General features: G+C 43.4%; 1 protein-coding gene across 3 annotated transcripts in view; it reads right to left on the reverse strand.

Annotated features, from left to right (window-relative positions):
* Positions 1-14787, reverse strand: part of LOC306939812 (putative flavin-containing monoamine oxidase A) — a 163453-nt gene that overhangs the window by 13253 nt on the left and 135413 nt on the right. For all 3 annotated transcript variants that reach the window (XM_079524532.1, XM_079524530.1, XM_079524531.1), the window contains one exon: positions 6257-6343. In XM_079524532.1, coding sequence (XP_079380658.1) covers positions 6257-6343 — 87 coding nt within the window. The remainder of the gene's footprint in view (positions 1-6256; positions 6344-14787) is intronic.

Below are 14787 nucleotides of genomic sequence, written 5' to 3' on the forward strand. Positions count from 1 at the left end.
GTATGTGCCCCAGGGAGTCACCAGGAGAGAGGCCTTCTACTGTATGTGCCCCAGGGAGTCACCAAGACAGGCTTTCTACTGTATGTGCCCCAGGGAGTCACCAAGACAGGCTTTCTACTGTATGTGTCCCAGGGAGTCACCAGGAGAGATAATCCTCAGGAAAGACAGGCCCCAGGGAGTCAATTTATATTGACTCCCTGGGGCCAATTTATATAGCCAATTTATATTGTAAAATCAATGCTAATTTAAATCTGAGAGCGTACAAATGGAACCATTTGGTTCCATTTGTACACTCTGAGTTACAGACCCATAAGGGTCTGTAACTGACGCCAGATCGGTGAGTCCTGAAAGACGGGGGTCCCGTGAGGGAATGGTTGAGAACCACTGGCGTCGAGCAAAAACAGTAGGGGGGCTAGTATAGAGCCCTTAGGAATCTGGTAGTATACTGTGATTAAATAAAATATTATGCAACGGTGTGCAACCTGCACTCAAATATCAAATTAAAACACTTCTGGGATAATTTTCTACTCTGGCTTTTGTGTCAGCTGGGTTTACGTTGTGTCTGACTTTGAATGAGCAAATTGTTTGGGGTGCACACCAAAGAGCCAGAGTCCACATGAAGATGACCCGAGGTGTGTTTCAAAGTGAAATGCCTCTTTAAAGGGGCATTCCACTCATTTTCAACATTTTACTATGTCATTAATATACCTTAGAGCCGTTGTGTGGAAATAATTTAAAAAAAAGTCCCCCCATTCTGTGTTTCCTAGAACTGGAGATCTGAAAAAAAATCATTAACATGGTGAAACACATCTTGATGATGTTTCACCACTCCTACAACTGGCTTTGTTGAGTGGTGTAAACCACTCCTACAACTGGCTTTGTTAGTGCAGAAAAAATGAGCATGGTTGCTATGTTCACCATGTTCACCCGGGTGTGATTTCATTACGTCAGACATGATTTTTGAGTGGTGTAAACCACTCCTACAACTGGCTTTGTTAGTCTGTGCAGAAAAAATGAGCATGGTTGCTATGTTCACCCTGTTCACCCGGGTGTGATTTCATTACGTCAGACATGATTTCATTACATCAGACAGGCTAAGACCTTACACCACTCAGCTCACACGGGTGTGATTTTTGAGTGGTGTAAACCACTCCTACAACTGGTTGAGTGGTGTAAACCACTCCTACAACTGGCTTTTGTGTGCAGAAAAAAATGAGCATGGTTGCTATGTTCAAAATAATTTCTGACGTAATTAAATCACACCCGGGTGAACTGGATGACCGTAGCAACCATGGTCATTTTCTCTGCACAAAAAAAGCCAGTTGTGAAATCACATCCAGGTGTGATTTCATTACGTCAGATCAGAGCTGATCAGGCTATATAATACCTTACCTTATATAATACCTCACATCGGACAAAAACTCCAGCTGAATCAACTTCATGGTCACAAATCATCACATCAGAAGACGAGTCTACCTAGCCAAAGATCTTTAACGTCAGACATTACGTCAGACCACAGCTGATCATGCTATATAAAACCTTACACCACTCAGTTCACACGGGTATGATTTTTAGTTTACGTGTCTGTCCGTACCAAAACAAATGAGCATGGTTGCTATGGTCACCCAGTTCACACGGGTGTGATTTCAGATTTGTTAGTTTACGTGTCTGTTCGTACCAAAAACTGAGCATGGTTGCTATGGTCACCCAGTTCACACGGGTGTGATTTCATTACGTCAGACATTACGTCAGACCACAGCTGATCAGTCTATATAAGACCTTACACCACTCAGTTCACACGGGTGTGATTTTTTTGATACTTACAGTTCTAGGAAACACATAATGGGGGGACTTTTTTATTATTTCCACACAACAGCTCTAAGGTATATTAATGACATAGTAAAATGTTGAAAATGAGTGGAATGCCCTTTTAAGTTGTAATGCTTCTGATTCACCCCTTCTTCAACCAGCAACCTTGTTGACTTAGGAGCCATTTAAGGTCGGAGAGGGAAACAAAGAAAAGCTAATAAGCCATCTGTTTGGAAGACCGGAAATGTTCACTTAAACATTCCAACAGGCTATGCAACCCTCTTTTGAAGTCCTGCGAGTACAGTAACTGCAGGAAGTCTGATATTTATGTTGGGAAGAGAATAGACAAATGGCTGGATTAAAAGCGAAATTTGTGTCGGCCCACCCATCACCTTTTATGTGTCCACCCAAATTGGTAATCCTGCCATGCAATGCACCTCTAGTGCAAGTATAGGGTTTTAAGGCTTTTACAACCGACCAACGCGGTCCCTTAGCTGCTCTTATTATCTCTCCTGTTTCCGACACTCCAGTCTGAACTGTTGATATCCTACTATATTATTTTCCCCTTGAGGCTCATAGTCAGCCAAGGAAGAAAGCCATTATGTCTCCCTGGACATGTCTGCCCCAAGCTTCCCCGGGGCCATTTGTTCCTATTCATACAAAACTCTTGCCACGTGAAGAGCAAGCAAACTCTTGACTGACATGCCAACATCATGCTACAACAACAACAACCAACAATTTGAACAGTACAATCGTGTTAATTAACTCTGAGACTCGTGCGTGAGTGCGGCGTGCGTGCGTGCGTGTGTGCGTGCCTTGGGCACATGATTCTGGCTGTTGAACTGTAGATCTCATTACGTTGTTTATTTGGTCTTGGGTCAGATACACAACACACATAGGCCTACTAAAAAAAATCTATTATTGTCAAGCTCAGGTTGATTCAGGGATATAAGCAACCATACCTTCTCACAAGCCAAAGTAACTGCACTTGTCTTCTGAAACTCTTTGTATTATACACCAAAATGCGTACTATACTGACATAGTAAGCTGAAATAAATTGAATGTAATGCTATTTAAGAGAAATAAAGTTTGGATTTGCTGTGTTCTGCCAGGTGTCGAGGTGAAATTCACATAATTACTTTCACCATATGCTGTTATATACAGTATGTTCATTTTCAATTAGCAGTGCTTGGTCAAGTTATCCAACCAAAAGTAAAGAAAATGACAGATGATTAGTTCTTCTGTCGACCAAACGTTTTTCATGAGATTCACAGCATAAAGAAGTGCAGAATCAGATTATACTCATTAACCTTGTGGTTAATGGCATTGTGTGTGTGTGTGTGTGTGTGTGTGTGTGTGTGTGTGTGTGTGTGTGTGTGTGTGTGTGTGTGTGTGTGTGACTGAGCGAGCGAGCGAGCGCGCGTGCATGCACATGCATTGACCTGCACATAATACATAATGTATGAATTTAGTATACATACAGCATAATGCATTTGTTATGTACCCTCTTCCCACAGAGTTGCCCTCCTCTCAAGGAGGATATGTGACTAATTTGAACACGTGTCTCCAAAGGACCGAGCTTGATCAGATCACCATTTCTATTTTTCAGTAAATAACACATTTATAAACCAACTCAGATTTCAGTGATACCGCGCACAATGTTGCAGGTCCTGATGGAAGAACTCGAGTTGTAACTAGGGGTTACAGCTGCTCACATACATGGAGTACCGACACGTGATATATTACTTAATCACATGCTTATCCACAGAACACAGGGGAATTCATTTACTCCCATATTGTGAAAATGGAAACACTACACAACACACAAAGCTCCACTCAGTGTGATATGCAGCCTCTATGGACTCCAAGGGGGAATTACAGAGCCGGCTTGTTTTTGACAAGCCAGCTCTGCCCCCCCAATTCACACACGCCCAACACATTACGCCAGCCAAAGTGAGACACACGTGCCGTAACTGCTACTGGTCATAATGTGCAATAGCGGGAAGCGTTCATGGGAGAAGGTGAATGCTGAGGGAGCTACCAGGTTTGTTTGACCGTATCATGGAAGCAGCTCAGGGGATGGGCAGCCCTACGTGGCTTCCCAAAGGAAAATAGCAGATCTACAAGCTCACAGTTTGAGCTTGTAGATAGGCTTTGTGAGCTTGTAGATCAGCACCTTTTCAACACGCGACAACCGAACAATGCAGAAATACTGTTTCAAGTAAAAGGCCAGTATTCAAGCTTTTACTTGGATAAAAAAAACAAAAGTATTGGTGTCAAAATATACTTGTACCAGAATAAAAGTACTCATTATGAGTGACCCATAAAAAAGCAGATGTACACACTAACAAATCATCTAGTTTCGAATAACCAAATAATTGTAGTGGAGTAAAAAGTACAATAACTGTAAATCCTCATTTATTATCCGGGGCTTTTATTTGTCTCAACTGATTCTGATACCGGGCTTTTATTGGTAGGAGGCAGCTATAATATATATATATACTTTTCAAACCGATCATAATGAATAAGTCACATTTTGTGTCAGTTAGAACCCAGTCAAATGTGGCTCATGTGTTAAAATAACCGGCTAATAAAAGGAGGAGGATTTTTGTTTGCTTAATTCAACACCACCCCCGGTAATTAATAGCTTTTTATTGAAGGAAGGAAAGTATTTGAGGAAATACGGTATCTGCCTCTGAGATGAAGTGGAGGGGGAGTAGAAGTGTAAATTATCGAAAAATGGAAATACTCAAGTAAAGTAAAAGCACCTCAAAATACAGTACAGTACAACAGTACTTGAGTACATGTACTTAGTTACTTTCCACCACTGTGCTTACATGGGCAGCGACTATATAGCATAGTATATATATAGGTGGAATATAGATACGGTGCATGGCTTCCAGACAAGCTGCCATTGCTCCTCAGCACTCCACTTACTCAGAACTACGTAAGCAACGCCCACAAGGCTGGCTGCGGTGACAGGGAATCCAGGCGTAGGCGACAGTGCGGCGCGGCGCGTGACTTGGCGACACATACATTTACATTACATAGTGACTAAGTCCCTGCCGTTGTGAGCGCAGGGTAAGCTCAGGGACAGGCCAGGATTTTGAGAGCACGTTTTAGCGAGAGGAGGTGAACATACAGACAGCTGACATCATGTGCTGTGTGCAAACAGTGTGTGTGTCAGTGTTGTTTTTGGCAGCAAATCTTGATTTTAGTTTTAGTCAGTCTCTTGAATAGTTTTCTATTTAGTCGAACAAAATGTATTTTTTTTTCACTTTCTGAAAATAGCCGATCTACAAGCGCCCAACGCGTCGCAGTGCGACGTGTTGTGAGATTGTAGATCGGCTATTTTCAGCAGGCAACTAATTGTAAAATGACTTATAGTGGATATCTTGTCCACTAGTCCCTTCCTAACATTTTAGTCTAGTTTTTATTTGTTGACGAAATTGTCAGTATATTTAGTCTTAGTCCTCATAGCTTAGTTTTCATTTAGTTTCCATTTAGTTTTCGTCAGTGGAAAACGGTAGTTGACGAACATTTTTCGTCTTAGTTTTAGTCGACGAAATCAACACGGCTGTGTGCAAACAGTGTGTGCGTGTTTGTGTTCCGTCCGTGTTGGTTGTCTTCCAGAAACAAACGCAAAACACAGACGTTTGAGTTGCAATTCACCCTTTGTCAAGTCCCGCCCGTGGTTGTGCACCCATTGGTTGCCGTTTTGTGGTTGGACAAAAATCCTCTCTCTACATCCACTACCATTGAAATAACGTGTTTTTCAGTTGCTTCATATTGATATTCTGTGCATTCAATTCTTATTTTAAACTTGGTGTCATTAAAAAGGAACATCACAGGTGCAGCATGGTGACTGGGTATATCATGTTTGTTTTTAGTTTTTTCCAAAAATTATGATTTTGCAAATTCAACATAAACAAGGCGGAACCAGGGCGGAACAAGGCAGAAAGAGCCTGCTGGTTAGACAATCAGGGACCAATCAGAAAGGCTGACAAAGGGTGAATTGCAATGGCGTGTGCTACAATACAGTGTGCCATAATTCGTCATCGTTTTGAAATGAATCCGTTTTGAGATCAGTTTGATGTCAAAAAGGCAGTTTGTTCCAGTCTAAGCTATATCTAAGGGACCTGGTGTTATACAGCAAGTGTGCCTGTCCCCGACTTGAGAGAACACGTTGACTATCCAATCTGAAATGTTAAGGTTGTTAACCCATTTTGGGCTTGTGTTTCAAGCATTCTGTTATACTTTAGCTATTGGAAAATAGCAGATCTACAAGCTCATAGCGCGCCACCGAGTGGCGCGCTATGAACTTGTAGGTCTGCTATTTTTGAAAAATCGTAAAAATGCGGCACAAATCTTTGAATAGGTATATATTCTTTCGTCAGGCCTAAATGGGTTAAGGCATATCAGATAAGTCAGCCAGGCATTTACTTACTTTCTCCTCATAGTGGATGAAAGATGCCGCCTCGGGACCCAGATACCGCACCAAGCTAGCAACCACAGCTTCTCTCCTCTCTTCAACCTGGAAGGAAAAAAAAGAAAAGATAAAGATCTTTAACTGGCCCTCGCATCGCATTCGCTCATCCTTCTCAGAAATATAGGGGCAGGCAGGCTGCTAAAATATGAATGCATGCTCAAGAAACCGACACGGCCTTAGACACAGGCAGGCCACGGGAAGAAAATGTGAATAATATGTGAAATGTGAATAACTCAGGTCCCAGACGTCCATGCTCATGGTCAGTGAAAGCATGTTTAGTGAGTTATGGCCACAGCGGGCAGAGGCTCCAGGCCCATCCTATAGCGAGAAGTACAGCACAGCCAGAGCCTGATCTCCATACAAAATAAAAAGAGTGACAGATGTTGCACAGGTTGTCTAAAATCCTTCATCGGCACATCGGCTGCACCTTTGCTCCTAGCTGCGCCGTCTACGGCAATAATTCAGGGCTGGTGCTCATGGCCACTCAATTAACCCATTTTGGGCGGGAATCCCTTTTGGTGTTAGCATTATGTTATGCTTTAGCTATTGAAAAATAGCAGATCTACAAGCTCATAGCGCGCCACCGAGTGGCGCGCTATGAGCTTGTAGGTCTGCTATTTTTGAAAAATCAAAGAACGACTGACATAGACACATAGCTTTTTCAGAAAACTGTCAGGATGTAGAAGACATTTATAGAATCTGATCTCAGGTCAGAATGGGTTAAAACCACGGAGGAGTGATGATGAGGAGTTAGAGAGAGAGGAAGAAAGGTGCCAGATTTCTTCCCAGAAGGAATATACTGTATAACAAGCTCTCGTTAATTCGCCCGTTCTCGTTAAACACGTTTAGGACTGAGACCAGATTCTACAGATTCTACGTTTTCTGAAAACCTATGTTTCTACAGTATGTCAGTGGTGCTCAACCTTTTTCAAGTCAAGGACCCCCAGAATTATCTGAATTTGGCCGCGGACCCCCATCTGAAAATATGTTGTTCCAGGGACCGCCCCCCAGAAGCAAAGATTTGAGTTCAAAACGTTCGCTCTGAAAGAATATATATTCAATGCGCCACATTTTTACGATTTTTCAAAAATAGCTAAAGTACAGTATAACATAATGCTTAAAACACCAAAAGGGGTTCCTGTCCAGAATGGGTTAATTTGCTCTTTCTTTCAATCTATCTATATGTATCTATGTATCTATCTCTCTTTTTACATAAAAATATGATGACTACATCTCATACAGTATACTGTCGAAAACAATTACCTGAAATAAAAAATAATGAAGGGTTCATTATTATTGCACGCTTTGTTGGAAGTGATACCAGACAGACATCACAGTGAGGAAATAGTCACAGGTGGGATGTTTGAAGATATGGCTTCATTATTCAACTTGCCACAGAGGCATTAGGGCTATATATATATACCAAAACCAAACAGTCACAGCTGAGCAGACGGAGTTGATGTGTATGGACCCCGCTAATGATAATGTGGTGGCATTTCAGAGGAGCCTTCATTAAAACTTGACATTATGTTGTTTCTATAACAACATCATCCTGTCAGTTATTTCCGTTTTAGTAAGCCTTGGTTTATTGGATTCCTGGTTTACAGTACATACTGTATATGCCTGAAAGGCAACCACAGTATAGTACAGTAATTACACATACGTATGTATTATTATGGCTTGGTTGAATGCTTGATTCGGATTGGTCCATCACCGAATTCAGCGGTCTGTTATTTCTGGATAATGACCGCTCCGCTCTTTAACCGTCTGCCTGCCGCCATTCATTAATCCCTCGATTGCGTATTGCCAAGGTTTTATCGCGCGTAACACTTACTTTGAAGATCCAAATATCCGTAATCGCATTGTTCCTGTGAAAAGCTGCTGTGTGTGGTATCATGACCGGTTGTTGTTGTCTCGCTCGGCGGTGGAAAAAGCTGACCGCGAGTATCACAGCGCCTGCTACAGGCCGTTGAAAACGCTTGTCTGGGACAAAGCGTCCTCTGCAATGTCGCTTCTGTGAGATAAAGCCGTCTGAAACCAGAGCCGGCAATGTAAGTGGATGCGCGCGCATTTTCAAAATGGCCGCGCCCATTGTGTCAGAAGCATAACAAAGCTAACTGACGGTAGATTTCGATACGATCGTATTAAAACATGCATTAATTAATACATCGCTGTTAAAACGGCTTTTCCGTTTGTGGCAGGCCACAAGATTCTACGTTTTAAAATTCCTATGTTCCCGGCAGGCCTCGTGTTAACAGACCCGATGGCTAATCAAACCCTCGGAGCACCTGCTTGATTTACTGCTGTTTCCAACATGACAGCCATGTAAACACACACACAAACACACAGTCATTTACAGCTAACTCATGCCGTGCCCAACTGCACTTAGTGGTTAATGGCATGAGAGAGATAGAGGCGCCGAGTGTGTGTGTGTGTGTGTGTGTGTGTGTGTGTGTGTGTGTGTGTGTGTGTGCGCGCGCATGTGCGTGTGTGTGAGATTGAGTTCCCGGGTGTGGACTATTATTATTTTTGTTATTATTCCTATTTTTCATCAGACCTTCAGTTTTCTAATCTCTAGTTCCAATTAAATTGTTGTTGGGTGTATTTAAGCGAGTCATACAGCAGCCCATCGCATTTGGTACTTGCATATACTTTTTTTTTAGACAAATAAGGGATCTCTCACTGTGTGCAGTAATTGGATTTTAGACTTTGTGAGTAACAGGACACAGATGGTCAGAATCCACACCGGACATCATGTTTCACTGCCACTGTGAGGAGCTCACAAGACATGCTGGGCCCACAAGTGTGTCACCAATCAGAGCAATCACCTCAAGTATACAGTCATGGGGCTTAGTGCCAGTGGTGGGGGAAAATAACTAAAATGTTTTGCTTAAGTAAAAGTATCAAAACTGCAATGTAGAAATAATACTGTTACAAGTAAACTTCTGGAATTCACACTGCCCATTCCAGTAAAAGTGAGCCAGAAGGCAAAGCTCTCTGTCTACCGAGCAATCTTCGTTCCTACTCTCACCTATGGTCATGAAGTGTGGGTCATGACTGAAAGAATAAGGTTGCGAATACAAGCGGCCGAAATTAGTTTTCTTCGACGGGTGGCTTCACACGAGAGAGACTCGGAGTAGAACCGCTGCTCCTTCGCCTGGAAAGGAGTCAGCTGAGGTGGTTCGGGCATCTGGTTAGGATGCCTCTCGGGCGGTCCTCGACGCACGTCCCACTGGAAGGAGACCCCGGGGCAGACCAAGGCGCAGTTGGAGGAAACACATCGACTCACTGGCCTTGGAACGTCTCGGAATCCCCCAGGAGGAAGTCACTAATGTTGCTCTGGAGAGGGAAGTCTGGAGCACTCTGGTGGAGCTGTTGCCCCCGCGACCCGACTACGGATAAGCGGTTGAAGATGGATGGATGGATTCCAGTCTGGAATGGGCACTGCGCGTCAGGCACACAGAACTTGAGGCAAGTAAATTGACCTATAGCTAACCCCTCCCCAAAGTGCTATGGTCCAACCACAGCTAAGCATAACATGGGTTAATATTATAGGAAAACTATTGGTGGAGAGTTTTGTCTAACCCAGCCGGGTTCATTCATTCCAATGTAAATATCATATCACATTATGACATGATATTTACATTGGAATGAATGAGCCCGGCTGGAAAGTGTCCAAGTGGGAGTGTCTAAGTGGGAGAGGGTGGGGCTTAGCTAAAGGTGAATTGACTCTATGGGAGCCAACCCAGGGCAAAGCCAGGAGGGGAAAGAAGTGTACCACCTACTGTATGAAGACATGCTGTGGCTTGGCTGACAACACTGAAGAGCTCAAGAACCTGATGTTGGATAGGAAATTGTGAAGGGCAGCGATCCAGGAATCCCGAGTTGGTGTTTGCTAGACCTCACTCTCGCAGTAACTAATAAGTAACTGGTAGCTAAAGTTTTCAAATAAATGTACAATATTTGCCTCTGAGATGAAATTTGGATATACTCTAAAGTAAAGATACCTCAAAAGTGTACTTGAGTAAATGTGCTTAGTTACTTTACACCAGTGGTTCCCAAACTTTTTCATGTCAAGGATCCCTAAAATGATACTCATCAGCCCGCGGACCCCCATAAGAATAGATTTTTACGGCTCTAGGGGGTCCCTTTGGTTCCATTTGTACAGACCCATAAGGGTCCATTTGGTTCCTAACTATCATTTAGCTGGGGACCCCCGGAACTCCCCGGACCACACTTTGGGAACCACTGCTTTACACCACTGCTTATCGCCAGCAATGATGCAGACCTGGTGCAGAGACAACCAGCTCTCTCTGAATGATGCAGACCTGGTGCAGAGACAACCAGCTCTCTCTGAATGATGCAGACCTGGTGCAGAGACAACCAGCTCTCTCTGAATGATGCAGACCTGGTGCAGAGACAACCAGCTCTCTCTGAATGATGCAGACCTGATGCAGAGACAACCAGCTCTCTCTGAATGTTGACAAGATGATGGAGTTGATCGTTGACTTAAATGGACATTTCACCGCTGGAAGAAACTGCAGTCACTCAATGTTAATGGTATTTGTAGTAGAGAACAGTAGCACAGTTTGAAATTTGCACCCTGTTGCCAGGAAAAAGAAGTCTGTGTGTGTGTGTGTGTGTGTGTGTGTGTGTGTGTGTGTGTGTGTGTGTGTGTGTGTGTGTGTGTGTGTGTGTGTGTGTGTGTGTGTGTGTGTGTGTGCGCGCACGCACGCGACCCGCGCTTGCGTGTGTTTTGTTCCTTGATGCTTTGTATTATTGTCAATAGGTACTATAAATATTTTAAAGTCATTCAGGTTATGGCTACTTAATTTTTTTTTTTACAATTGATGTGATACAGTAGGAATATATACTAGTGATTTTTTTCATAACCTGCCCGTCCTGTCCCGCCACAGGAGCCAGCACGCACCAACCTGCCAAAAAAAGTAGCCTAACGACCGGCTTTTCAACACGTACCCAGCAAGTTCAGTCCATTCAATTTCAATTGCTTTCGAGAGAGAGAGAGGGGATCGGGGGCATGGACGTGCAGAGGGAATTTGAAGGGCAGGGGCTGGAATTCGAAAAGGCACCATTATTTTTCTATTACATTTCTATCCAGATTTAGAGGAATATCTCATTTTAAACACTAGGAAATTACCCAACCAGTTTGCCCTGCAGCCCAAATGACTGGTTATCAAAGTAAAATGAGCAGTTGCTTGCTTTGCTGCATTAATATTAAGTATCGCATTTGCTTGATTGCCTAGAAGTGACTGACTGACAGAGAGAGAGAGAGGGGGGGGGGGGGGGGTGACGGTCCCTCGTTCCTGCGCGAGTCGTAACAAATTATTTGAATGAACATAAAACTTATACACATACAGTATGTGACATATACTATCTGTCTCCAACCGTTTCACTTCACTCGTTTGGGTTGTGTGCGCACAGCACACTGCAGCAGAGTAGCTCTCCGCTTGAAGTGAATGAATGTCAAGTTCTCATTTTAGTTTCGATCGTGTATACTTCGACTTCGTTGTGCGGCGTTGGTACCGCACACCCAAAATAGCCGCTCTACAAGTTCACAACACGTCGCCTGCGGCGCGTTTTGAACTTGTAGATCTGCTATAATTCTGTGTGTGCGCACTTTCCATGCCTGCACGGCACCGCACTCAATTAAGAAAGATTTAATGCAGATGCGCTCATTGGTAACAAGACAACTCACCCTTTTTGCCCCTCCAAGTGAGTTGTCCGGACATCTCACCCCGAACGTCCGGACAACTCACCAGGGGTGAGATGTCTTCACTTTCTGGGGTGAGATGTCTTCACTTTCGGGGTGAGTTGTCTTCACTTTCGGGATGAGTTGTCTGACTGAATATGTAGCCTTTGAGCTCTTTTATATACTTTACTGAATATTGCACAATAATACTTTACTGAATATTTCACAAGAGTCAAATGTACGGTCAAATGTAATGTAGTTTATTTAAATATAGAAACATTGTAAACAAAGCAGTTTGTGTGTGTGCATGTGTGTGTGTGTGTGTGTGTTACATTTCTGAAGAAATGTGTAAAACTGTGTAAATGTGTAAAACTGTGTTGGCAAATTGGCCATTATGTTGATATTACCTGAACCCCTCCGAATTTGTTTACTCCAGATGGCTGAATGGTTATATAAGGTCACTTGTAATTGCTCACATGCTAATGTATAACTAGCAGTAGCCATCATCATCGTTGTTGGGGGGGGGGGTGTCAATATTGCTTTGCTATTCAGATGTAATTCAGTCAGTATAAGTAGGACTATAGAACTGTGATTGATTGATCATGTGTGCGTTGGGAGTGCAGTCTTAATTAGCAACTTTGTACAGCCGTGAGACTCTGCCACAAACGATCCCCCCCCTCCCCCCCTCAATGCTGCATAGAGAGTGAGAGAGAGAGAGACGCTCTACTCCTTACAACAGTGTTTCACCGGATTTTACTGTTAAATAAATAAATAATTAGCGCGTGACTGTGCACGTCTGTAGGAACCGATTGTTAGATCCGAAATTGAATTAGGCCTACTGTAATGGGTGCCACGGAAAGTACAGACAACTCACCCCGCAATGTCAGAAAGTGAAGACAACGTGAGTTGTCCGGACTTTCGGGGGGAGCTGTCCGTCCATTCTCGCCCAACTCGCCCCAGCGGAAAGTACAGACAACTCACCCCGCCATGTCAGAAAGTGAAGACAACTCACCGGGGTGAGTTGTCCAGTATTCCTTATACTGACTGAATTACATCTGAATAGCAAAGCAATATTGACACACCACCCCCCCCCCCCCCCAACAACGATGATGATGGCTACTGCTAGTTATACATTAGCATGTGAGAAATTACAAGTGACCTTATATAACCATTCAGCCATCTGGAGTAAACAAATTAGGAGGGTTCAGGTAATATCAACATAATGGCCAATTTGCAACACAGTTTTACACATTTCTTCAGAAGTTTAACACACACACATTTCTTTCAGAACACACACACACACACACACACACACACACACACACACACACACACACACACACACACACACACACACACACACACACACACACACACACACACACACCTTTGTTTACAATGTTTCTATATTTAAATAAACTACATTACATACCGTACATTTGACTCTTGAAATATTCAGTAAAGTATTATTGGCAATATTCAGTATAAGTATAAGATATATAAAAGAGCTCAAAGGCTACATATTCAGTCAGACAACTCATCCCGAAAGTGAAGACAACTCACCCCGAAAGTGGCCGAAAGTGAAGACATCTCACCCCTGGTGAGTAGTCCGGACGTTCGGGGTGAGATGTCCGGACAACTCACTTGGAGGGGAAAAAAGGGGTGAGTTGTCCTTGTTACCAGTATAAGTAGGACTATTAGAACTGTGATTGATTGATCATGTGTGCGTTGGGAGTGAAGTCTTAATTAGCAACTTTGTACAGCCGTGAGACTCTGCCTTTGAAGCGCAAACATTATCCACAAACGATCCCCCCCTTCCCCCCTCAATGCTGCATAGAGAGTGAGAGGAGACGCTCTACACCTTACAACAGTGTTTCACCGGATTTTTACTGTTAAATAAATAAATAATTAGCGCGTGACTGCGCACGTCACCCCGCAATGTCAGAAAGTGAAGACAACTCACCGGGGTGAGTTGTCCGGACTTTCGGGGTGAGCTGTCCGTCCATTCTCGCCCAACTCACCCCAGCGGAAAGTACAGACAACTCACCCCCGCCATGTCAGAAAGTGGAGACAACTCACCGGGGTGAGTTGTCCAGTATTCCGCTCATTGCGCTGATGACAGCCAGGTTCAGACTCAGAGCCTCAGAGGGGCGAGAGGGGAATTCTTTCAACAACATGATGAAAGAATGTAACTACAGTATACTGTACTGTACTTACAAAGTGTCCACTAAACGTCTACCCATTTTTATTTTTCTTCCAGTTCAGGATGGAGGACAGTTCTTCTCCGACGGTCAAAAAGCCCCCCTTTCATAAGCATTAAGATGAACAACAGAACAAGCTGATAATTTCGGGATAAGTCCGGGAGCCGAAGGCTGATTTTTGGCTAAACGTGGTTTCGTCAGGTAAAGTTTTTCTCACTGATTCTTGTAGCTTGGGGTCACCTCCCCAATTTATGGTATTTCATGCAAAATACACTGAACCCCAAATTGCTCCTAATGTGCTGGTTGGTACCTTGCATGGCCTTGGTACCTTGCATCCGCCGCAATCTGTGTATGAATGTGTGTGTGAATGGGTGAATGTAATGCATCTATGTAAAGCTCCTTGGATAAAGGCGATATATATATGCACCATTTACCATTTACCATTTACTGTGAAAAATGAAGCCTCTAGGGGTCATTAAGTATTGCACTTTTATGAAAATGATTCCCTCTCTCTCCCTCCCACCTCACAGGGTCGGTTAGAGAGATTAGAGGGATATTGTTGAGAAATGAACCTTGAC

Source organism: Electrona antarctica (genome assembly GCF_951216825.1).
Source record: "Electrona antarctica genome assembly, chromosome: 16".
NCBI lineage: Eukaryota > Metazoa > Chordata > Actinopteri > Myctophiformes > Myctophidae > Electrona > Electrona antarctica.